The sequence below is a fragment of the Hordeum vulgare genome, chromosome 7H, assembly GCF_904849725.1.
Source record: "Hordeum vulgare subsp. vulgare chromosome 7H, MorexV3_pseudomolecules_assembly, whole genome shotgun sequence".
Taxonomy (NCBI): domain Eukaryota; kingdom Viridiplantae; phylum Streptophyta; class Magnoliopsida; order Poales; family Poaceae; genus Hordeum; species Hordeum vulgare.
In genome coordinates this window covers 521998219-522023858 of record NC_058524.1, presented here as the reverse complement: position 1 = coordinate 522023858, position 25640 = coordinate 521998219, and the positions used below count along the sequence as shown (strand labels likewise).

Genomic DNA, 25640 nt, shown 5'->3' with positions numbered 1-25640 from the left:
AAATTGTCTCGCTCATGGCTTGAGTCTTTGGATGATTATACAAATCTTCTATGCTGGTTTGAATTTTGCTTCTAGAAATATCTTGGACTCCGCCTCCCGTGGAACCTTCTTGGAAATCACATTAGGAGAAGCCACAAAAATCCTAGACAATATCATGACAAACTATTCTCAGTGGCACACTGAAAGGTCACCTACTAGTAAAAAAGTACACGCTATAGAAGAAATTAACTCGTTGAGTGCTAAGATGGATGAGTTAATGAAATTGTTTGCTAGTAAAGGTGCTCCTTTAGATCCAAATGATATGCCCTCGTCTTCCTTGATTGAGAGTAGCAATGAAAGCTTGGATGTTAATTTTGTTGGTAGGAACAATTTTGGCAACAACAATGTTTTAAGAGGAAACTATATTCCTAGGCATGTCCCTAGTAATCCCTCTAATAACTTTGGCAACTCCTACAACAATGCTCATGGAAATTACAATAAATTACCCTATGATCTGGAGAGTAACGTTAAAGAGTTTATCAACTCGCAAAAGATTTTCAATGCGTCCATAGAAGAAAAACTACTCAAAATTGATGATTTGGCTAGGAGCGTTGATAGAATGTCTCTTGATATTGATGCTTTGAAAGTTAGGTGTGCTCCTCCCAAGATCAATATGGATGAAACTTTGAAAGCTATGCGTGTTTCCATGAATGAGAGTAAAGAAAGAACCGCCCAAATTCGTGCTGGACATGAATGGCTTAGAAAGGCGTGTTCTCGTGATGAGAATCACGAAGATCTTAAAGTGCTTGGTGTGACTCCCATTGAATCCTTGTTTTCTAGTGTCAAACCTAATGATGATGGGGCTGGATATGAATCCACTTTGGTTGAAAAACGCCCCAATGATTCGGAGTCCATCTATCTTGATGCTAAAAGCATTGAAAGTGGAGTAGAGGATATCAAAACTTTGAGTAGTAATGAAACTACTACTTTGGATTTCAAGGAATTCAATTATTATAGTTGCTCTTTGATTGAATGTATTTCCTTGATGCAATCCATGCTAAACTCTCCACACGCTTATAGCCAAAACAAGGCCTTTACCGATCATATCGTCGATGCTATGATGAAATCTCTTGAAGAGAAACTTGAATTGGAAGTTTCTATTCCTAGAAAACTTCATGATGAGTGGGAACCTACTATCAAAATCAAGATCAAAAACTATAAATGCAATGCTTTGTGTGATTTGGATGCTAGTGTTTCCGTGATTCCAAAGTCTTTATGTGATGTTCTAGGCTTCAATGAGATTGATCAATGCTCTTTTAATTTGCATCTTCCGGATTCTACGGTTAAGAAACCTATGGGAAGGATCAATGATGTTCTTATTATTGCAAATAGGAACTATGTACCCGTGGATTTCATTGTGCTTGATATTGATTGCAATCCTACATGTCCTATCATTCTTGGTAGACCTTTCCTAAGGACTATTGGTGCTGTCATCGATATGAAGGAAGGGAATATTAGATTTCAATTTCCATTAAAGAAGGGCATGTAACATTTTCCTAGAAAGAAAATAAGATTGCCTTATGAATCCATGATGAGGGCTACTTATGGTTTGAGTACCAAAGACGACGATACGTGATTCTTTCGCCTTATGCCTAGCTAAGGGCGTTAAACAATAGCGCTTGTTGGGAGGCAACCCAATGAATTTATCTTTGACTTTTGTTTTCTGTTTTGTTGCGTCCACACCATCATAATTTTGTTATGATTGTGTTTTTTATGTTTCTTTTTGTGTCTGAGCCAAGTAAAACCTTTATGACTAGTTTTGGTGATGGTTGTTTGATCATGCTGGAAAAAGACAGAAACTTTTCGCTCACAAAATTATTTTTCATTTTTATCTAGAAAGAGCTTTTGAGTATATTCTTTTTGCTGCTGGTTGATATGCCAATTGCCGAAATTGTCGTAATTTGTCAGAATTTTTGAGATACCAGAAGTATACGAAGTATACACATTGCTACAGACTGGTCTGTTTTTGACAGATTCTGTTTTTGTTGTGTTGATTGCTTATTTTGATGAAATTATGGATAGTATCCGGGGTACTAGCCATGGAAAATTGAGAATGCAGTAATCTAACACCAATATAAATAGAAATAAAGTTTGCTACAGTACCTAAAGAGGTGGTAGTTTGTTTTCTTGTGATAATGCTATCACGAGTTTCTGTTTAAGTTTTGTGTTGTGAAGTTTTCAAGTTTCGGGTGATGTTCTCATCGACAAAGGGATAAAGAGTGGAAAGAGCTCAAGCTTGGGGATGCCCAAGGCATCCCAAGCCAAATTCAAGGACACCAAAAAGCCTAAGCTTGGCGGAAGGCATCCCTTCTTTCGTCTTCAATCCATCGGTAACATTACTTGGAGCTATATTTTTATTCACCACATGGTATGTGTTTTGCTTGGAGCATCATGTATTATAGGAGTCTTTTCTTTTTGTTGTGTCACAATCATCCTTGCTGCACACCTTTTGAGAGAGACATGCACTCATCGTGAATTTGCTAGAATACTCATTGAGCTTCGCTTATATCTTTTGAGTTAGGCAATTTAGCTCACATGTGCTTCACTTATATCTTTTGAGCTAGATAACTTTGCTCTAAGTGCTTCACTTAGATCTTTTAGAGCACGGCGGTGTCATATTTTGGAGAAATAAGAACTCTCGGTCTTCACTTATATCTTTTTGAGAGTGCTCTCTCTGAGTAACTTGGTAGTTGGCTTGTGCTATGAAAGTAGTCCTAAAGATGATAGGCGTCCAAAGAGGATACAATAAAACTTCCATATTCTTGTGCATTGATTGGAAAGAGAGGTTTGATTCCTCTCAATTAGTTTTGAGACATGGATTTGGTAATATTAAAAGATATGCTAGTAGGGTGTTGTGAATCTAGAAATACTTGTGTTGAAGTTAGTGATTCCCGTAACATGCACGTATGGTGAACCGCTATGTTAGGAAGTCGGAGCATAATTGATTTATTGATTGTCATCCTTTGTGTTGCAGTCAGGATCACGCAATGGTTAACACCTACCAACCCTTCCCCTAGGAGTATGCATTTAGCACTTTGTTTCGATTACTAATAAAAACTTTCGCAATAAGTATGTGAGTTCTTCATGACTAATGTGAGTCCATGGTATAAATGCACTTTCACCTTCCACCATTGCTAGCCTCTCTAGTGCCGCGCAACTTTCACCGGTACACAAAACCACCATAGATCTTCCTCAAAACAGCCACCATACCTACCTATCATGGCCTTTTCATAGCCATTCCGAGATATATTGCCATGCAACTCCCACCGTTCCGTCTCATGACTTGTGCCGTCACTTACATATTGCCATTGCATGATCATAAGATAGCTAGCGAGATGTTTCAACGTCATACGCCAAGCTAGATCGTTGCACATCCCGGTACACTGCCGGAGGCATTTCCTATAGAGTCATCATCGTTCTAAGCATTGAGCTGTGAGTAAATGAAAGTGTGATGATCATCATTATTAGAGCACTGTCCCATGTGAGGGAAAAAGAGAGGCCAAAGTTGCCCACACAAAAAAATATATGGAAAGAGGCCAAAGAGCCCAAACAAAAAAGAGAGAGAGAAAAAGAGAAAAGGGACAATGCTACTATCTTTTTCCACACTTGTGCTTCATAATAGCACCATGTTCTTCATGATTGAGAGTCTCTTGTTTTGTCACCACCATATACTAGTGGGAATCTTCATTATATAACTTGAATTGTATATTCCAATGATGGGCTTCCTCAAATTTTCCCTAGGTCTTCGTGAGCAAGCAAGTCGGATGCACACCCACTAGTTCTCCTTTTGAGCTTTTACACACTTATAGCTCTAAGTGCATCCATTGCATGGTAATCCCTACTCTTTCACATTGATATCTATTGATGGGCATCTCCATAGCCCTTTGATACGCCGAGTCAATGTGACCATCTCCTCCTTTTTGCCTCACAACCTTCACCACACTCTATTCCACCTATAAGTGCTATATCCATGGCTCACGCTCATGTATTGTGTGAGAGTTGAAAAAGGTTTGAGAAAGTAAGAGTGCGAAAAAAATTACTTGGCCAATACCGGGGTTGTGCATGATTTAAATTCGTTGTGTGGGGATGATGGAGCATAGACAGACTATATGATTTTGTAGGGATAACTTTCTTTGGCCTTGTTATTCCAAAAGTTCATGATTACCTTGCTAGTTTGCTTGAAGTATTATTGTTTTCATGCCAATAGCAAACTATTGTTTTGAATCTTACAGATCTGAACATTCATGTCACATGAAAGAAGTTACAAAGGACAAATACGCTAGGTAGCATTCCACATCAAAAATTCATTCTTTATCACTTCCCTACTCGAGGACGAGCAGGAGTTAAGCTTGGGGATGCTTGATACGTTTCCAACGTATCTATAACTTTTGATGGTTCCATGCTATTATCTTGTCAAACTTTGGATGTTTTGTATGCCTTTTATATCTTTTTTGGGACTAACTTATTAACTCAGTGCCAAGTGTCAGTTCCTGTTTTTTCCGTGTTTTTGACCCTTTTCAGAGGAGAATATTAAACGGAGTCCAAACGGAATAAAACATCCGAAAATATTTTTTCCGGAACAGAAGATACGCAGGGAGCTTGAGAACCAAGGCAGAGGGCACCAGGGGAGGCCACAAGCCCCCTAGCCGCGGCCTGTGGGGGGCCCGCGCCTAGCAGGCTTGTGGGCCCCCTATGGATCCTCTGCCCTACTTCTTCCGCCTATAAATCCCCAAAAAATCCAAAACCACGGGAGAGAGCCACGAAAATACTTTTCCGCCGCCGCAAGCTTCTGTCTTCGCAAGATCCCATCTGGGGCACGTTCTGGTGCCTTGCCGGAGCGGGATTCGGACACGGAGGGCTTCTTCATCAACACCATTGCCTCTCCGATGATGCGTGAGTAGTTCACCATAGACCCTCGGGTCCATAGCTAGTAGCTAGATGGCTTCTTATCTCTCTTGGATCTTCAATACAAAGTTCTCCATGATCTTCATGGAGATCTATCCGATGTAATCTTCTTTTGCGGTGTGTTTGTCGAGATCCGATGAATTGTGGATTTATGATCAGATTATCTATGAATCTTATTTGACTTTCTTCTGATCTCTTATATGCATGATTTCATATCCTTGTAATTCTCTTCGAGTTGTGGTTTTTGTTTGGCCAACCTGATCTATGATTCTTGCAATGGGAGAAGTGCTTGGTTTTGGGTTCATAACGTGCGGTGACCTCACCCAATGACAGAAGGGGTAGCGAGGCATGCATCGTGTTGTTGCCATCAAGGGTAAAAAGATGGGGTTCATATCTATTGCATGAATTTATCCCTCTACATCATGTCATCTTGCTTAAGGCGTTACTCTGTTTGTCATGAACTCAATACACTAGATGCATGCTGGATAGCGGTCGATGTGTGGAGTAATAGTAGTAGATGCAGAAAGAATCTGTCTACTTGTCTCGGACGTGATGCCTATATGTATGATCATTGCCTTAGATATTGTCATGACTTTGCGCGGTTCTATCAATTGCTCGACAGTAATTCGTTCACCCACCGTAATATTTGCTATCATGAGAGAAGCCTCTAGTGAACACTATGGCCCCCGGGTCTACTTCACATCATATTTTCAGCCTTACACTTTTACTTTGTTACACTTTCCGTCTTCAGATCTCACCTTGCAATCAATCGTGAAGGGATTGACAACCCCTTTGTTGCGTTGGGTGCAAGTTTGTTGTTTTTGCGCAGGTACGATGGAGACTTGGCTTGATACTCCTACTGGATTGATACCTTGGTTCTCAAACTGAGGGAAATACTTACTGCTACTGTGCTGCATCACCCTTTCCTCTTCAAGGGAAAAACCAACGCAAGCTCAAGAGGTAGAAGTGAGCAGAACACAAACATGCATGCAGCCAATCAACTGTGGTTTGCATCTGCTCACCCTTTAAGCACAAATGCGGGCAACCAAACAACCGACCCTAAAATGACTTTTGATGCAATGCGCACAACCAACATGCAGATGATGGTTTGTTGCTTGTCTATGTGTTATATCGATGTTTCTTTTGAGGTACGGCTCGACGCAGTCGTCGCGGGCCTTCCACAAACACTCAATGGAGGGGAAACTGAGAACACTATCTTTTTTGGATGTAATCCTTGGCTCAATGGTAGACAACACTATGGTTGATGTCTCTCACCACGGTTCGACGTCCCACTCAGGTTGGCTTTTAATTCCCTTCATGTTTTCTTTTTTTATGAGAACACTATCTTTTGATTTCCATGAGCACTTGCCAAAATTAATCGGTCCCCGAATCCTCCACTCCGGTTGAACATCGAAGGTTACACTTTAAGAGCCTGTTTGGGACTACTCTACTCCAGAAAAATTAGCTCCGCTCTAAAATATGTAAGCCAAACGGGGTAGCTCCATGATATACCGCTTTGCAAAAAAATGAATCTCGGGGCCAACTCCTTGTTTTTTGTGAATCTCCCTAGGAGGTGCTTCATAAAAGTATAGAAGCTGGAGTTGAAAAAATATTACCCACCACTCCCACTAGTAAGTGAATACCCCTTCATTTCTCCCCCTCATCCAATCAAATAGATCATTTCCATCAAATTTTCAAGGTTTGGAAGGATCCAAGGTTGGAAAGAACGTATGTTGTCACGAGTGGGGAAGGACATATTGATCAAAGCATGCGCTCAAGCGATTCCAACCTTTGCTATGTCTTGTTTCGATCTGACGAAAGGATTACGTCAACAAATGAGTTCTATGATTTGTCGGTTCTTGTGGGCGCAACAAGAAAATGAGAATAAGGTACACTGGCTGAGTTGGGAGGTACTCACAAAACCAAAACGTGAAGGGGGCTGGGTTTCCTAGATTTATACGAATTCAACATGGCCATGCTGGCTCGTCAAGCATGGCGGATCCTAACTGTTCCAGAATCATTGCTAAAAGCAAAATGTTTTCCAAACTCATCTGTCCTAGAGGCCTAACCAATTTCAGACATGTCATGCTCGTGGAGGAGCATCCTCAGGCCCGTAGGCTTACTCAAGGAAGAGGTCGTTTAGAGAATAGGAGACGGAACTGATGTACAAATCTGGACGGACCCATGGCTGACGAGAGAGGGAGCAACATATCGATTACACCTAGGAGACAAAGCCTATTAACAAGAGTATATGAGTTGATTGATCCGACCACAGAAAAATGGGATGAGCAACTGGTGAAAAATACTTTCTGGGAAGTTGATGCTAATACCATCCTATCAACACCGCTCCGGGATGATTTTGAGAACTTCTATGCTTGGCAGTATGACAGTAAAGACGTATTTACGATAAAGTCAGCATATAAATTATATATCAAGTGGAGAGATGGTCCTCAAGCCTCAACGTCAAACCAAACTGATCCAAGTGTTTTTTGGAAGCGTATTTGGAAGCTCCCGTCCATCGCAAAAGTCCAGCAATTCATTTGGCGCGTGGCTTATAATAGTTTACCGGTGAAAAGAAAGATTGCAGGCAGAGGTATTGAGTGTGACACTCTCTGTGTTTGCTGCAAACGCTTTGATGAAGACGGTGCTCACCTATTCCTGAAATGCAAGGAAACAAAGAAAGTATGGGAGGGTTTAAATCTGGAGGAGGAGCACCATCAGATGTCCCTGTGTGAAAAGACTTTTGTAGTAGTGGAACTGGTACTAGCAATGCCTGAAGAAAAACAAAGACTGATCTGTTGTTTGCTTTGGAGGCTGTGGACTAGGAGAAGGACAGTGCTCTGCGCCGACGCGCCGGCCGAATCGTTCGGCTCGCCGCGCGCGGGCCGTTCGATCCGCGAGCTGTACGCGAGTTGCACCGTTAGATCTTCATGCAGCATTATTTTCTCGATGCAACAAATTTCATCCACGATGCAGTAATTTTTGTCAACGGTTGCAACAAAAATATAACTGTAGCAAAAAAATAATATCAACATGGTCGTAGCAAAAAAACGAATCTGGTGTTGCGTGGTAGCAAAACAAAAAAGGTTGTAGCAAAACAATCCGATGAACTCGGGTTGAAACTCTGACAAACGTGTATGCAACTTTTTTAATGAACGGTTACAACAAAAAATAATACCGGTTGTAGCAAAAATTAACATGGTTGTAGCAAAAGTAAAAAAACATCGATTGTAACAAAAATTCGACGAACTAAAGTTGCAACAAACATATATGCAACTTTTTTACTGAACAAATGTAACAAATAAAAAACGTTTGTAGCAAATATAAACGCTGATCGCAACAAATTTAAGTAAACAAAATTATATGCCTAATCAGCTTGGTCGCGTACGGTTGGACAAATGTAACAACTTATTATATGCCTAATAATTTAAGTAAAAAAAAATTATTGCAACAAAATATAAACGCTGAAACGTTTGTCAGAGTTTGTGCCTCCCTACCACAAGGACAAGGCCAGCCAAAAGGGGGAAGAGAGAAAAATACCCTCATTTTCTCCGCGAACCCCAAAACCCTCGCGGCTACTCCCCTTCTTCTTTCCCCTTCTCCGGCTGCTTACCGGATTCGCCTCGCAGGCTCGGGATCCGGGCGTTCCGTGCGATGGCCGGCGGCGACGGCGACGGCGGCGCGGTGGAGGAGCTGACGGCGCAGGAGACAGCGCTCTACGACCGCCAGATCCGCGTCTGGGGCGTCGATGCCCAGAAGAGGTCCCCCCCCCCCCCCCCCCCTCCCAAGAAAACCCAACTCCGCTCCTTCTTCTTTTTCTCTCTCGTTTACTCCATTAATTTTGTTTACCTGCCGGGTTAGCGCATGCTGTTCTTGTCTCGAGAATCCACCTTTTCGTCTTCTGGGGCTCTCGCGAGCTTCGAAACGAGATTCAACCTTTTGCACAGTACCAAAAAGTTTCTTCTGTTATGACTGGATTTCCCCCATGATTATGTGAACCCGGTCTCATGGTTTTGGTAAAAATTTTGGGCTTCTTTTTTCCTGCAAATGTTGTTTGTTCTATTTCGCTTTTGTTTGGGGGCATGCGTAATTTCTGCCTCTTCTGTAACATTGCTTCTGTTTTTACCTGACTGCTATATTTGTGTTTGCTTGGAGCAGGCTAAGTAAAGCGCATGTGCTTGTGTGCGGCGTGAACGGTACTACTATTGAGGTGGGTAACTGAAATTGCCTTTTATTATTGTGCTTCACTGACAATTTATCTTTTTTTTAATCATTAATGGTCTGCTATTGATTATATCTGAAAATATAGCATGTAAATTTGGGTTCAAGGTGTTACTATAGTACTCCCTCCGTCACAAAATTCTTGTCTTATTCTAGATATGAATGTATCTAGTCACGTTTTAGTATTTAGATACATCCATTTCTAGACAAATCTAAGACAAGAATTTTGGGACGGAGGGAGTAATTATTACGGCTCAAGGTTGTTATAACTAATATCTGTGGATTGGGCTACTGTTCTGTATCTTGCATAGTTGAAATGCACAACTATGTCATTTTGAGTTTCTTTATACTGTATGTGCTAGCCTGCTAGCAGTTTTCTTTGTAAGTGCTAAATAGTTTTCTTTGCAAGATCGAAACAATTAAATTATAACTTACTGTTCCTTTGATTCTCAACTCATGTTCCATATTGTCAAACCACACTTATGTTCCAAACAGAGGTCCCCAATTCTTCTTGCCATCAATTAAATTTCAATGTTTTAACTTTTCATATGATATCTACAGTCTGTTAATTCAGTGAAAGCAATCACATACACTAAAGTTGATTTCTCTCCTACTCCGCAGTTCTGCAAAAATATTGTTCTAGCAGGAGTTGGCAGTTTATCCTTGATGGACGATCACGTAGTCACGGAGGATGATCTCAATTCAAACTTCCTAATTCCTCATGATGAGAGTATGTATGGTGGTAAATCACGGGCAGAGGTTTGCTGCGAGTCCTTAAAAGATTTCAATCCAATGGTCCGAGTTGCTGTTGCAAAAGGTGAGCTGTATAGTTTGATGCACATTTTCCTTAGTTTGGTTATATTTAAGAAATATACGTTGTGTAGAGTGATCATGTCTTGTATTCATGAATTGGTCTGTTCCAAAATTACTGGCAGGAGTGTGTTTAATTTATTGTGTTAAATGATAAAACACTCATAACGCTGCTATTGGCGAGAAAGTTCTTGCAAGAAAAATCATTTAATGATGGGAACAATCAGTTGTTATGGTATTGTACACTGTTCTACTAATATTGTTTCTGCAAGATAAATTTTCAACCATTCTTTATTGGCTATAAAATCTGAGATTCTTTTTACAGTATTGATTGGAAAAGTTCTAACTATCATGTTATTTTCTCCAGGTGACCCATCACTAAATGATGGAACATTCATTGACAGGTTCGACATTATTGTAGTCAGCTGCGCATCTCTTAAAACAAAGGTGTAGATCCTTCTCTGAAGTAGTATTTTCATAACTTTTAGTTTCTTCTGTCACGTTCTGTTTCTTATCCTTGCTGTTTTTGCATCTGTGTTATGTTTCTAGTTGTTTATTAATGACAACTGCCGGAAGAGAAGCAAGCATATTGCCTTCTACTCTGTAGAGTGCAAGGATTCTTGTGGTGAAATATTTGTTGATCTGCAGAACCATAGCTATCTTCAGGTATGTATTTCTTAGGACTTGTGTCATCTAGTCTATAGATCCGTTGGTTGGCATTGTATTACTTCCTTTGTTCACAAGCCAAAACATGTATGCCTTCTTATTTGCTTAAGAAAAATACTGGGCTCAATGGCAATCACTCCCATGTGTCAATGAGTACACGAAATAATGGGGGGCTGAGAATTGGGCGCTGCTGCTGGAGTTGGATCCGTTATTTGTGGGCTCAGGATATAAGGGAGCCCACATTTCGGATTTGGCTTTCAGGGGCTCTAAAGTTGGGGCTACTGCTGGTGATACTCAGAATGCTTAGAATGCCTTCCATATTTATGATAACTAGTGGCATGCAAATTTTTGTCTTCAGTTCATTCTTAAAATGTACATCCCTGAAATTGATTTTTATTTTTCAGAAGAAGCCTGGAGGAGAACCTGAACAGCAGGAGTTGAAATATCCTAGTCTGCAGGTATTGATTTTTTTTTAGGTTGGTCTTTACTAGCAAAAATGCTCGTGCGTTGCAACGGGACAAAATGAGTTGACATTCTTCGTTGTAAAGCAATTACATTTGGTAGAGGTTAAGTTTCATGATGACATAAAAATGGATCAATTAAGAATAGAATTACTTGGGGTGCTAGTTCGGAACAGGGGACATGAATCCTAGTCAACTAATTTGGTGAACAACCCTATCTTTAGATAAGCATACTGATAGCAACAATAGCATACTGATTTACTAACATGAGATGGCGTCCAACCAGATTGTTGTGCCATAGGAAGGATAGCTATACTAATTCCTCCTCCTTCCTCCGTCGGTCTCTCCCTCCCCTCTTTTTATTACACAAAGACTGCTAGTAGTGTCGGAGGGGTCTTCAGGCTACTCCGTTGCTGCACAAGCCGGCAACCAATTTCTGTTCTTTGGTTCCTTCCTCGTTGGCAGGTGGTAGCAGCAGCCTGCACAAACCGGCAGCCAATTTGTATCAACTCGTAGAAGGGGTTGTTCTCGTCGGCTTCTTGCTGAACCGTCACCCGTCGTTGTCGTCGCCCTATGCTACGTAGCAGGCCGTGGGGGTCTCCTGGAGTGTGCAGCCGTGGTGGCTGGCCAGAGCAGCAACACCCCCCTGTCGGTGCTGAAGTAGAGGACGTGCCATGGCCTTTGAGCTGCTCTGTGGTGTCCTGATGTGGCCATTCACTCTTGGAGTGCGCGGCCGTGCTGGCTCCATTCGCCGTGCCGTGCTTCAGATCCGGCCAGCAGCCTCGCTGCATACCCGATTCACAAGTCCGCAAGCTCCGCCCCACCCCCGCCCCTGTACCATTCCCTCCCCATCCCTGCCCCCGCCCCTCTTCTCCCCATCCATCTTCCACCTCGCGGAGCGCAGCCACCGGACCACCGCGAAAGGTGAGGAGCAGGACGGGCGTGGGGGGCGTTATCCACTTAAAAGGACTGCATGATGAATACCCCAAACCACTGGGCCTTTTTTGCAAAACAAAAAAAAAAAAACGATTCGTTTTGACTTAAAAGCGTACTGCGGGTTGATTACCTAAAACTATAGGGACCTTTTTGCAAAACGGCCGCGACGGGTTTTCTGATAGAAGCAATAGCCGCTTTATTATTAGGTAGAGATAGAGATAAAGTCTTTCAGTAGCGTGCTCTCTTGTGTTGTACTCCCTCCGTCCCTAAATATAAGTCTTTGTAGAGGTTTCACTAGGAACTACATACAGATGTATATAGACATACAGATGTATATAGACATACAGATGTATATAGACATATTTTAGAGTATAGATTCATTAATTTTGCTCCGTATGTAGACCCCTAGTGGAATATCTAAAAAGACTTATATTTAGGAACGGAGGGAGTACTCCTCAAGTTGGCGATCCTTTGTTTTTCTGCCATGTGCTTTTCTGGGGAGTATTTAGTATGCAACTTGTTCAAATTACATGATACACAGAAGCAATTCAAGTTATGTTTTCAATATTATATAATACTCCCTCTGTTCCTAAATATAAGTCTTTTTAGAGGTTTCACTAGGAGGCTACATACGGATGTATATAGACATACTTTATAATGTATATTCACTCATTTTGCTACGTATGTAGTCCCCTAAAAAGACTTATATTTAGGAACGGAGGGAGTATAAAATTCATGCTGATAACTTCTACGATAGAACATCTAGTGTTTTGTAGCAGCAGAAAAAAAGAAGATAAATTCGGTTTTCCTCTAGTTCTGATGTAGCTCTGTGATGCCCATCTACCCTTTTCTGGAAAGGCCTGCAATTTCTATTTTGGATAATACATTTGTTGAAGCCTTGAAGGTAGCTCTGGTCATTGGTTCTTTTTATACTGCTTCTGTATAGTGTATACTAACTTAAATTGTTTGTTCCATGCAAGTACTTATGCGTGCTTGCTATGTGTTTGTTGCCACTTAAGTACTGGTTCAATTTGTTATTGTACTCCTGTCCTGTTTCTCCTGTAGTTCAGTTGTACAATATTGCTGGAATACCTGCATACGATTTACCTGCAGGAACTGATATCACCCCCTATTTGATGCTTCGATTGCCAAATATAAAATTTCAATTCCTTATGATTTGCTTAAAAAATTTCAATATAACACCCTTCTAGATGCTTCATGTGGCAATTATTACAATTTGAATCGCAATGTCTGCATTTACATTTGGTTTTCTTTCATACAGGAAGCTATCTCTGTGCCCTGGAAGGATCTGTCCAAAAAAACAACTAAACTGTACTACGCGATGAGAGGTGATGATATGAGAACCTAAGATACTGTTCCTAAGGTTTATCTTGTCTAATAATGGCAACTGTTTTTGTTTACTTTCTTGGTATTTTTTCATGGGAAAATATCAGGTGAAAACTGGGATCAATGTGATTCATTTGTATGTACATCAATGAATATTTAGTGGAACAGATCAAATTGGATTGTTGTTTCACTAGGTATTTTCTTTTTCATATCTCACAAAGCAAATGAACTTGCTCCTCTGCGGACCATGTTCAACTGGTTCTGTGAGATTTTCTTGAGGACTTCTATATTTGTTTTTCACCAAAAATAACTGATTTGCATGTTCACTTGATCTGCCACCAAGAACCCTTTTGACTGTTACCTATCCGTATTTTCCCCTGTATTGGTTTTGTAACTAACATAGACATGTCTGTTTGCAGTCTTGGAAAGTTATGAATCATCTGAAGGGCGCGACCCTGGTGAGACATCACTTTCTGATCTACCCGCACTTTTGGCTCGGAAGAAGGATATGTGTGATAGAATGGTACAGCTTTGGCCGTTTGTCGTACTTTGAGTATTTTAGTCACATCTCTTCAGATATTTTACACGTCACTTTAAACTGCAGTCTTTGGACGAGTCTAAAGTTCCGACGTCTCTCCTGGAACGGCTTCTAGCAGCTGGGAAAAAGGAACATCCTCCTGTATGTGCAATCCTTGGTGGCATTCTTGGTCAGGTAGGTCCAATCTTCCATCCTTTATTTTCTGTTTCTTCTATCGTTTAGTTTTTGTGCTAGCTGGAAAATAAGCACAGTAATTTATATCATTTATTTACGTATAGATCACTATCTTTTATATTTTTCATATGTGTAACATAATAGCTCAACAGGAAATATAGTCATCTCAAGCAATGTATGTCATCGAGTTACTTGGCCAAAGCTGTACCATTCTATCACACAAAGATTACATGTCGTATAAAGTGACAGTGGTATATTGTATATCTTACATTTGTCGGTTAAGGTTTAGTTAAACTGGACTTGTCCTGACTCGGTTGTATGAGTTGAGAACATAAATGTGCAATGTTCAGGCGGCCCAAGCTATTACTTTTAGCCCATGTGTCACATGCTATTTGCTGAAATTGTTTGTTGCATGCACCGACACCAAAAGCATTTCACTAAACCTGGCAGACAAGTTGCATCCTCTTCCTGTTGCCCTTTCATTTCAAGCCTTCTTATATGTGAATATTCTCTATATCATAGTGGTCACGGCTTTGTACTTCGTTTTTTGGATCTAACAGGAGGTGATCAAGTCAATATCTTGTAAGGGCAATCCAATCAAGAATTTCTTTTACTTCGACGCCGCTGATGGTAAAGGGGTCATGGAGGACATCCCCCCAACTCCTGAAGACTGAATCACGTGATACCTAACTCTCATCCGACATGGCTCGCTGATAATTGTACCCAATCATCAGAGTCGAACATGTGACAACTCTAGTTCGGTGGCTGAGGCTGGAAACTCAACTTAGCATTTTAGCGTTTTTGTTGTTGTACTTAGCGTTTTAGCGATGGCATCATGCTATGACACCTGAGAACTGCATTGAACAGAATTGACATTCTCCTCGGAACAATTTCAAAGCTGAAGGCAGGCAGGCTATTGAATGGTGAAATGTTTTATTTCTGCTTGCATTAGTAGTGGTTAATGATTGCAATACAATATATCACACACACACGATGAAAGAATAAACAGTGGTACACTCTTCTTCCTTAGGTGCTTCCGCATTGTCAACCGCCAACCATTGTTGTCAAGTATAGTTCGTTTGTTGCTGATTCTCGGATGAACGGGTGCTGGATTCAGACATTTGAATATGCATGGGTGTTCAAAATGACAAATTTTGAATATGCATGGGTGTTCAAAATGACAAAAAAATAACATGGAAGAAATGAAATCGATGCCCGCACAATTACTAGTTGTCCAGATGAAAACACTCGGCCAGTTACTCCTAATTAATCTGTTACAATTGATAAACACATATGATTGAAAGAATAAACAATGGTACAAGAAAAGCCCATGTTCAACTATTGCTACCACAACAGTGTTTTTTTTTTGGTTGCCGATTCTCGGATGCTTATGCCATCACCTCCTGATGAATCCAAGCAGGAACGCCAAGATGAGCATGAGAATAGCAAGGATGAAGCCCTTCCTGCCTAGTAGCCAGTCCTTTGTCTTCTTTGCTGCTTGGACTCCTCGCTGTGCTCTGCCGATCCATTTCATCATCGTTTCTAAATCTTGTGGAGAGACCGAAGACATAGCCTGTTGAGCGTCGGCAGCATCCTCTTTGGACAACTCGATACCAAACTGCCCGCTAATGTTTGCCATCGCTTCAGGGCTCATGTTCTCCATCATGGATGACAACATCTCCCACATAGCAGGGTCTGCCATACCAACCATGCCAGTCGGCGTATTGGATCCAAAATGTGGAGCAACAGGGACCTGAGTCATATTGATCAAGCTTTCTGAAGAGTCAGACTGTCTTGAGCTTCGTGCTTCGTCGTGTGGTTGTGGTTGTGAAACAGTATGCTCAGAAGTAGAACAAGAAGAATTCTGTTGAGCGCTTGACAGATCAGAACTAACATCTTCCTCCACGACTTCTTCAATAACAAGTCCCTTTGGCACGTTTTCTGCTGCCTCCCCTTGGGTTGCAAGTTTTTCTTGTGCCTCCGTCAGAACTTGAGCGACAGTTTCATCGTCCGGAGACATTTCATGGGCTTTACTCAGGTCAGCAACAGCAGCCTGGAGGTTTCCCAGCTCCTTGTACGCCTGACCCCTTCGGTAGTAGGCTTTGGCGGTGCCCGAGTCGTAGCTCAAAACCTCCGAGCCTTCATCGACGCACTCCTCAAACTGGCCTAGCTTCAGGTAACAGGCCATGAGATTAACGCTGCACTGCAGCTGCAGATCGCGCCCGGCCGCCGACGGCACGCCGTTCTTCACGTTATCCCTGGCGAGCTTGTACTTGGCGGCGGCGTCGGCGTACTGCCCGTCGCGGTGGAGCTGGTTCCCCTCCCGCTTCAGCGTCTTTGCGGCGGATATCGCGTGCGACGTCTGTGCGTCGGCTTGGGCCTTCATGGCGGCGAGCTCCTCGGGCTTGGCCTTGGCGATTTTCTCCGTCATGTCAACCATCTCTTCTGGGTTTGTTTGGTTCAGGTGCTCGGCGGCTCGCTTGAAGTCGTCGGCCGTCATGTTCTTCATGCTCTCGGTCGCGAGCTTCAGCAGGTCCGGGTTGGACATGAGCTGCCGCTGCATCCTGGCGAGGTCGTCGGCGGGTATGCGCCGCATCTGCTCCTCCGCCACCCGCATCATCTCCGGGTTCATCATGGCCATGGCGACCCCGACAGGCAGATCCAAGACGTCGACGATGGATGGATCGACGCGAAGACCGGGAGCTCGAGGTTTTGGGAATCACCTCTCGACGAGGTGTGTGTGTGTGTGTGTGTGTCGCCTTCTCTTTTCTTTTCCGTCGCTTCTGGTTTAGCTGTCGATCCTTCAGCTCATGCTGCAATTTATAGACGGGGGTTTGGGAGGGGAGACGAAAACCGAGTCCAATCCGAAAGCGGAATCACTCTCAGACGATTCTATGGACGCCAAACGCACAGGGGAACTGGGCCAGACCATCATCCTGTGCAGGCAGTTTCGTTTTTTGCTTTTTTGTTGTCCTTTTTTCTGTGTCGATTTTTTCTTTTTTCTTTTTTCGTTCTTCTGTTCCTGTTTCATTTTTTTCTCTTTTTTTCTATATTTATTTTTTTAAACAAATTTCATGTTTGAAAATTGTTTTTGAAATTCAGAAAATATTTTTGCTTTTATAAAAATGTTCTAAATAAATAAATTCTGTTTTTAAAAAATATTCGTAACTTCAAATAATGTTCGGGATTTTACAAAAATGTTCGACATTTTCAAAAAATGTTCACGATTTTAGAAAAATGTTCACGATCTTAGAAAAATTACGTTTCTAGGTGTTATCGATGTTTGTGTTATCTCGACACTTTAACCAAAGAGCGTCATATAGAAAATTTCGTATAGAAGATAGATACAACACCACGGAGCCTGCCATTGAGACCTCAGACCAAAACATAACCGTGGAGGATACGTATTGCAGCTCGCCATTAGTAACTCAATTATCAGTGACGGGTGTTAGTTTGTGCAAACTGATGCCCGCCACCGGTAAGTTTATAGTAGTGGCGGGCAGATGTTAGCATCGTAAGTGGTAATTTTTCAGATTAACAGTGACGAATGAGGGAGTCCGGGACCTTAGGGGTCCTCGGACCGCCGATCTATTTCTTGTGGTCCGAACACGTGCACCGTTGTGTGACTATTCCTTGAAGGCTGTGCTATAAGGCGACTCCGTGTTCAGGAAGAAACCTTCAAAGCCTTGGTGTGTTCTCCAATTCAAGATGGTAGAATCAACATGTTTATTCTGTGATGGAAACCGACCATGTGTAACCATAGGTATCCCCGGTGTCTATATAAAGTGGAGGGTTTAGTTCGTAGGGGAGAGAACCATCATCCTACTCATCTAGGGTTCAGTTCATCTCTTCTCGTGGTAGATAGACTCTGTAATCATCATACACACATCAACGTAATCAAGCTGGACGTAGGGTTTTACCTCTTCGAGAGGGCACGAATCTGGGTAAATATTGTTCCTGTGTTTCGTGTTCCTCATTGATCCAAGATCCACAACTCGGGACCCCCTACTAGAGATCTGCCGGTTTTGACACCAACATTGGGTCTTCCATTGGGAGTCCTGTTGTGGGATCGCCAAAGGATCGATGGCTCGCCTAATCATTAGCAGAGACATTTGCAGCAGAGATGTATTCATCCCTGGACAGATCTTCGCGTTCGGTAGCATCGCGCGGCACGCTGATTTGACCATCCACTTGGGCCAGGTCAGAAGTTTCACCCCCGATCAGGAGATCAGGTTTGGGAACCTAGAGTTCATCGCCGACTCCTGAGGTGATCTGGTCCTTACTGGGCTCTCGGCCTCACCCCATGAGCCTCGAAATCCCTAAGCTTTAACTTCGGGCCCCGTGCTCGACCCCGTCTCTAGGTCGATTCTTACCTTGGATCCGGCTTTGAGCTCGGATCCGATTATGGCATCCGAAGACCAGGGGCCAACCTTGGCCGAGCACACTCCTTGTGCCGACACTCCAGAATCCAACCCCGAAGGACTGGAAGACTAATCCGTCTAACCTCTCGCTATTGAATGAGACGCTGGCTCGGATCCACACAATGAACATTATGGATAGCTCGGCTCTGCCCTATGATCGGATAGGATTTGAGGCAAGACTCGGAGAATTTTACGTCCCACCCACCACCCACTTGGTAGGCACTATCAAAGATTGACCGATATGTTGGTCTACACCTCTGAGGAGGCCGAGGACATGGATGAACAGGTCGACGCCACTACGCCTCCTCCCACCACTGGACGGTGGACAACCACCTCCACCTACGATTCTACATGATGGACACCCCCAACGATAAGGGCGACGACACCACTGGGAAGAGCAGCGATGGAACCCCCGGAAGGAACGACGACATGCCCGACCAGGAGCCGCCCAAGCGTCGATGTCAGCATTAATGATCCAAGGGGTGCAAGGGTAAGGGAAGCAATATGGGCGCCGGAGAAAATGATACCACAGACAATATGGAAGACCTCGGCAACCCTATTGCCTCCAAACAACAACTCAATGACTCGGAGGGGCACAAGGATCAGTATAACCCTGAGGACCTCAATGACTCCGAGGACATCAACTACCTTCTTCTCTTGGAACAGGAAGTTAGCCTCGAAGCCGATGATTGCATCATCCCCGAGGACCCGCTGGTTAAAGAACGGTTCAAGCAACAACTTATAGCCATCGCCCGAAGCCTGAAGAAGAAGCAGAAAGAGCTAAAAACCAAACAAGATACCCTCAACGACAGATGGACGAGAGTCCTAGCAGACAAAGAAGGGTACATCAATGAACGACTAGATCAAAACAAAAATTACCCGCACGGATGTTTGATGCCACAATTCGACGATGAGGCCCGTGAGCCCGCAATCCCTAGACGCACTCATACTAGCGACGATGTATACTGCCTCAAGGGCTTGGTACCAACGATACATGGCACAAAGGCAATGCAAAAGGGGAAGAGCGGCCTGATACGTCTCAAACCTATCTATAATTTTTGATGGTTTCACGCTGTTATCTTGTCTTCTTTGGATGTTTTATGTACCTTTTTATATCTTTTTTGGGACTAACTTATTAATTTAGTGCCAAGTGCCAGTTCCTGTTTTTTCTGTGTTTTTGACTCTTTTCATATCTGATTTTGGAATGGAGTCCAAACAGAATAAAAACCCCGAAATGATTTTTTCCCGAACGGAAGAAGATCAGAGGGCCTCTGGGCCAAGCCAGGTGGGCTCCAGGGAGCCCACAAGCTCCCACTCCGCCACCAGGGAGGAGGCGGCGGTGTGAGGGCTTGTGGCCTCCCTGGCCGCCCCTGACCTAGATCCTTGGCCTATATATTCCCAAATATTCAGCAAAAAATTATGGGAGCCTCGAAAATACTTTTCCGCCGCCGCAAGCTTACGTTTCCGCGAGATCTCATTTGGAGACCCTTCCCGGCGCCCTGCCGGAGGGGACTTTGGAGTTGGAGGGCTTCTTCATCATCATCATCGCCCCTCCAATGAATCGTGAGTAGTTCACTTCACACCTACGGGTCCATAGTTAGTAGCTAGATGGCTTCTTCTCTCTCTTGGATCTTCAATACAAAGTTCTCCATGATCTTCATGGAGATCTATCCGATGTAATCTTCTTTGGCGGTGTGTTTGTCGATATCCGATGAATTGTGGATTTGTGATCAGATTATCTATGATATATATTTGAGTGTTTGCTGATTTCTTATATGCATGATTTGATATCCTTGTAAGTTTCTCCGAGTCTTGGGTTTTGTTTGGCCAACTAGATCTATGATTCTTGCAATGGGAGAAGTGCTTGGTTTTGGGTTCTACCATGTGGTGACCTTTCCTAGTGACAGTAGAGACAGCAAGGCACACATTAAGTAGTTGCCATCAAGGGTAAAAAGATGGGGTTTTCATCATTGGTTTGAGATTATCCCTCTGCATCATGTCATCTTGCTTAAGGTGTTACTCTATTCTTATGGACTTAATACACTAGATGCATGCTGGATAGCGGTCGATGTGCGGAGTAATAGTAGTAGATGCAGAAAGTATCGGTCTACTTGTTTTGGACGTGATGCCTATAGATATAATCATTGCCATAGATATCGTCACGACTTTGCGCAGTTCTATCAACTGCTCGACAGTAATTTGTTCACCCACCGTCTACTTGCTTTCATGAGAGAAGCCACTAGTAAACACTACGGCCCCCGGGTCTATTCACATCCATCGTTTACACCTCCTCTTTTACTTTGCTTTGTTACTTTGTTGCTTTCAGTTCTCACTTGGCAAACAATCTATAAGGGATTGACAACCCCTTCATAGCGTTGGGAGCAAGCTTTTGTGTTTGTGCAGGATCTTGAGATACTCTTCCACTGGATTGATACCTTGGTTCTCAAACTGAGGGAAATACTTACCACCACTACGCTACATCACCCTTTCCGCTTCGAGGGAACACCAACGCAAGGCTCCAAGGCCACGGGGGAAATCCTTTGCATACTTGCCTAGGAAGTCCCTTAAGGCGTAGCCACAGCTGAAGGATTCCTGGCACCGTTGCCGGGGAAGAGGATCGCTTGCCGAGGAAGATCAAGACAAGAATAATCTCGCGTCAACACTCCTATTTCTGGCGCCGTTGGAAGATCTTTTGTTGCAGTAGCAGAAGTATTTCTGGCGCCGTTGCCAGGGAGGAGAAATAAAGATCTATCCAAGTAGGTCTCACAAACTCTTCTCTTGCATTTACTTTTGTTGCCAGTTGCCTCTCGTTTTCCTCTCCCCCACTTCACATTTGCCATTTTCATTTGCCTTTCTCCTTCGCCATTTTTTTTGCCTTTTTGCTGTTTTCTTTTGCCCGTTTCACTCTCCCTTCCTGCTCGTTTGTGTGTGAGATAGTCCATCAATGGCTAGACCCACCACTCAAAACGACACCCCTGAAAATGAAGTTCTCAATTTCAGGGAGAATGAGGAAGAAAATTTGAAGGACGCTTGGTACAGGATTTGCAATGCTCAAAGTAGATCTACTCGTAAGCAATCCACTACCGTCCTCCTTCGCAGTTTCTATGTTGGAATTTCTCCTTGGAATAGGTATATCCTTGATACCATTGTAGGCGGGAACTTTTTGGGGAGCCATACTGTTGACTCCTATAGAGCTATCATGAATTTGGTAGGCTCACCCCCGCTCATGGTTAATGGAACTATCTTGACGTTGGAACACGTGATGCAAAGGCTTGACGCTATTGAAAACAAAATTGCCACAGTTGAACTTATTGAGGTTTGGATAGAAAGATCCACAATCAAATTACTTAGTACGAATCCAAAGTGGGATTTTTTTAAAAAATTTAAAGGAGAAGGAACTTATAGTTAATGATTCTTCTAGAATTGGCAAATTAGAAGATGTCATAATCAACTTGGGTTCCGCTTTTGCCGCTGTGCAAAATACTCCAAATATTACTCTCAAAAAGACCGTCAAGCCTGTTTTTGTTCCTAAAGCTAGTGGTGAGTCATCTAATAAAGATGAAAATCTTAAGATGATAAATGATCACACTACTTATGGTTTGAGCACCAAAGATGACTATACGTGATTCCATCAAATTTTGCCTAGCTAAGGGCGTTAAACAAAAGCGCTTGTTGGGAGGCAACCCAACGAATTTATCCTTTTTCTTTATGTTTTGTGTTTTCCACACTTTCATAATTCTGTTATGATTGTGTATTTTGTGTTTCTTTTTGTGTTTGTGCCAAGCAAAACCGTTATGATTAGTCTTGGGGATGATCGTTTGGTCATGCTGGAAAAGACAGAAACTTTCTGCTCACGAAAAGAATTTTCATTTTTTTTTTCTGTAAGAGCTTTTGAGTTGATTATTTTTGCTGCTCATTGATACGAAAATTATTGAGACTGTCGTAATTTGTTAGAATTTTTGGAGTACCAGAGGTATACGAAATATACAGATTGCTACAGACTGGTCTGCTGTTAACATATTCTGTTTTTGTTGTGTTGATTGCTTATTTTGATGAAACTATGGATAATATCGGGGGGTATTAGCCATGGAAGGTTGAAAGTACAGTAATCCAACATCAGCACAAGTAGAATTTAAGTTTGCTACAGTACCTAAGGAAGTGGTGGTTTGTTTTCTTGTACTAATGTTATCACGAGTTTCTGTTTAAGTTTCGTGTTGTGAAGTTTTCAAGTTTTGGGTGAAGTTCTTATGGACAAAGAGATAAAGAGTGGCAAGAGCTCAAGCTTGGGGATTCCCAAGGCACCCCAAGAGATTCAAGGATGCCGTAAAATCCTAAGCTTGGGGATGCCCCGGGAAGGCATCCCCTCTCTCGTCTTCAATCCATCGGTAACGTTACTTGGGGCTACATTTTTATTCACCACATGTTATGTGTTATGCTTGGAGCGTCTTGTATCGTAGGAGTCTTTTATTTTTGTTGTGTCACAATCATCCTTGCTGCACACCTATAGAGAGATACATGCACACACCATGATTTTGTCGAGCTTCACTTATATCTTTTGGTAGACAATTCGGGTCACATGTGCTTCACTTATATCTTTTGAGCTAGATACTTTTGCTCTCTGTGCTTCACTTATATATTTTAGAGCAAAGCGGTGCATGACTTGGTAGTTGATCTATGCTTTGAAAGTAGTCTCAAAAGGGGTAGTTATCCAAAGGGATACGAAAACTTCCACGTTCATGTGCATTGAATAGTTAGAGAAGTTTGATTCATCTCAATTAGTTTTGAGTTGTGGTTATGGTAATATTGAAGTCATGCTAGTAAGGTGTTGTGGATCTAGAAATACTTGTGTTGAAGTTAGTGATTCCCGTAGCATGCACGTATGGTGAATCTCTATGTGATGAAATCTGAGCATGATTAGTATATTGATTGTCATCCTTTGCGTGGCGGCCGGGATCGCGCGATGGTTTATACCTACCAACCCTTCCCCTAGGAGTACGCATTGAATGCTTTTGTTTCGATTACTAATAAAACTTTTGCAACAAGTATATGAGTTCTTCATGACTAATGTTGAGTCCATGGTTTAGATGCACTTTCACCTTCCACCATCACTATCTTCTTAGTGCCGTGCAACTTTCGCCGGTGCACAAAACCCACCATTTGCCTCCCTCAAAACAGCCACCATACCTACCTACTATGGCTTTTTCAAAGTCATTCCGAGATATATTGCCATGCAACTACCACCATGACATGTGCCACCACGTCTATATTGCTATTGCATGATCGTAAGATAGCTAGCATGATGTTTCCATTAATGTCTATGCCATGCTAGATCATTGCCACGGTACACTACCGAAGTCATTCCATATAGAGTCATAGTTGCTCTAAGTTTTGAGTTGAAAGTGTGATGATCATCATTAATGGAGCATTGTCCCATGTGAGGAAATAAAAGAGGCCAAAGAAGCCCACAAAAAAAAGAGAGGCCAAAGAGCCTACCAAATAATAAAAAAATGAGAGAAAAAGAGAGAAGGGACAATGCTACCACCTTTTCCACACTTGTGCATATTAAGCACCATGATCTTCATGATTGAGAGTCTCTCGTTTTGTCACCACCATATAGCTAGTGGGAAATTTTCATTATATAACTTGGCTTGTATATTCCAATGATAGGCTTCCTCAAAATTGCCTTAGGTCTTCGTGAGCAAGCAAGTTGGATGCACACCCACTAGTTTTCTTTAAGAGCTTTCACATACTCGTAGCTCTAGTGCATCATTTGTATGGCAATCCCTACTCATTCACATTGATATCTATTGATGAGCATCTCCACAGCTCATTGATATGCCTAGTTAATGTGACTATCTTCTCCTTTTGTCTTGCAACCTCCACCACATTCCACACCATCTATAGTGCTATAACCATGGCTCACGCTCATGTATTGCGTGAGAGTTGAAAAGGTTTTAGAAAGTAAAGGTGTGAAACAATTACTTGGCCAATACGGGGTTGTGCATGATTTAAATTCGTTTTGCAATAATGATAGAGCATAGCCAGACTATATGCTTTTGTAGGGATAACTTTCTTTTGGCCTTGTTATTTTGAAAGTTCATGATTACCTTGCTAGTTTGCTTGAATTATTATTGTTTCCACGTCAATAGCAAACTATTGTTTTGAATCTAATGGATCTGAACATTCACGTCACATAAGAGGAATTACAAAGGACATCTATGCTAGGTAGCATGAAAGCATCAAAAATTCATTCTTTATCACTTCCCTACTCGAGGACGAGCAGGAGTTAAGCTTGGGGATGCTTGATACGTCTCAAACGTATCGATAATTTTTGATGGTTTCACGCTGTTATCTTGTCTTCTTTGGATGTTTTATGTACCTTTTTATATCTTTTTTGGGACTAACTTATTAATTCAGTGCCAAGTGCCAGCTCCTGTTTTTTCTGTGTTTTTGACTCTTTTAAGATCTGATTTTGGAACGGAGTCCAAACGGAATAAAAACCCCGAAATGATTTTTTCCCGAACGGAAGAAGATCAGGGGGCCTCTGGGCCAAGCCAGGTGTGCTCGAGGGAGCCCACAATCTCCCACTCCGCCACCAGGGGGGAGGCGGCGGTGTGAGGGCTTGTGGCCTCCCTAGCCGCCCCCTGACCTAGATCCTTGGCCTATATATTCCCAAATATTCAGCAAAAAATTAGGGGAGCCTCGAAAATACTTTTTCGCCGCCGCAAGATTCCGTTTCCGCGAGATCTCATCTGGAGACCCTTCCCGGCGCCCTGCCGGAGGGGACTTTGGAGTTGGAGGGCTTCTTCATCATAATCATCGCCCCTCCAATGACTCATGAGTAGTTCACTTCAGACCTACAGGTCTGTAGTTAGTAGCTAGATGGCTTCTTCTCTCTCTTGGATCTTCAATACAAAGTTCTCCATGATCTTCTAGGAGATCTATCCGATGTAATCTTCTTTGGCGGTGTGTTTGTCGAGATCCGATAAATTGTGGATTTGTGATCAGATTATCTATGATATATATTTGAGTCATTGCTGATTTCTTATATGCATGATTTGATATCCTTGTAAGTCTCTCCGAGTCTTGGGTTTTGTTTGGCCAACTAGATTTATGATTCTT

At 42.5% G+C, this 25640-nt stretch overlaps 2 protein-coding genes across 3 annotated transcripts; one reads left to right on the top strand and one right to left on the bottom strand.

Annotated features, from left to right (window-relative positions):
• The first annotated feature begins 8435 nt into the window (after positions 1-8435).
• Positions 8436-15033, top strand: LOC123407883 (SUMO-activating enzyme subunit 1A-like). 2 transcript variants are annotated; one of them, XM_045101119.1, is made up of 10 exons: positions 8436-8705; positions 9103-9154; positions 9787-9982; positions 10343-10422; positions 10525-10641; positions 11046-11099; positions 13321-13387; positions 13805-13908; positions 13990-14097; positions 14658-15033. In XM_045101119.1, the coding sequence occupies exons 1-10, from the start codon at positions 8599-8601 to the stop codon at positions 14769-14771; spliced, it is 999 nt and encodes a 332-aa protein (XP_044957054.1). In that variant the 5' UTR covers positions 8436-8598; the 3' UTR covers positions 14772-15033. The 2 variants fall into 2 exon arrangements, with proteins under 2 accessions (XP_044957054.1, XP_044957055.1); XM_045101120.1 differs by having other exon boundaries at positions 8476-8705; positions 11049-11099.
• Positions 15034-15493: 460 nt separating this feature from the next.
• Positions 15494-16732, bottom strand: LOC123409206 (outer envelope protein 61-like). Its single transcript, XM_045102169.1, has one exon. The coding sequence runs from the start codon at positions 16730-16732 to the stop codon at positions 15494-15496; it is 1239 nt and encodes a 412-aa protein (XP_044958104.1).
• Positions 16733-25640: the final 8908 nt, after the last annotated feature.

Excerpts from the sequence above, each read along its gene's own strand:
- LOC123409206 (XM_045102169.1), bottom strand. The coding sequence starts at position 16,732 with ATGATGAACCCGGAGATGATGCGGGTGGCGGAGGAGCAGATGCGGCGC.
- LOC123407883 (XM_045101119.1), top strand. The coding sequence starts at position 8,599 with ATGGCCGGCGGCGACGGCGACGGCGGCGCGGTGGAGGAGCTGACGGCG. Across the intron at positions 10,423-10,524 it reads GCGCATCTCTTAAAACAAAG|TTGTTTATTAATGACAACTG; the intron begins GTGTAGATCCTT and ends TTATGTTTCTAG. Across the intron at positions 13,909-13,989 it reads AGGATATGTGTGATAGAATG|TCTTTGGACGAGTCTAAAGT; the intron begins GTACAGCTTTGG and ends TTTAAACTGCAG.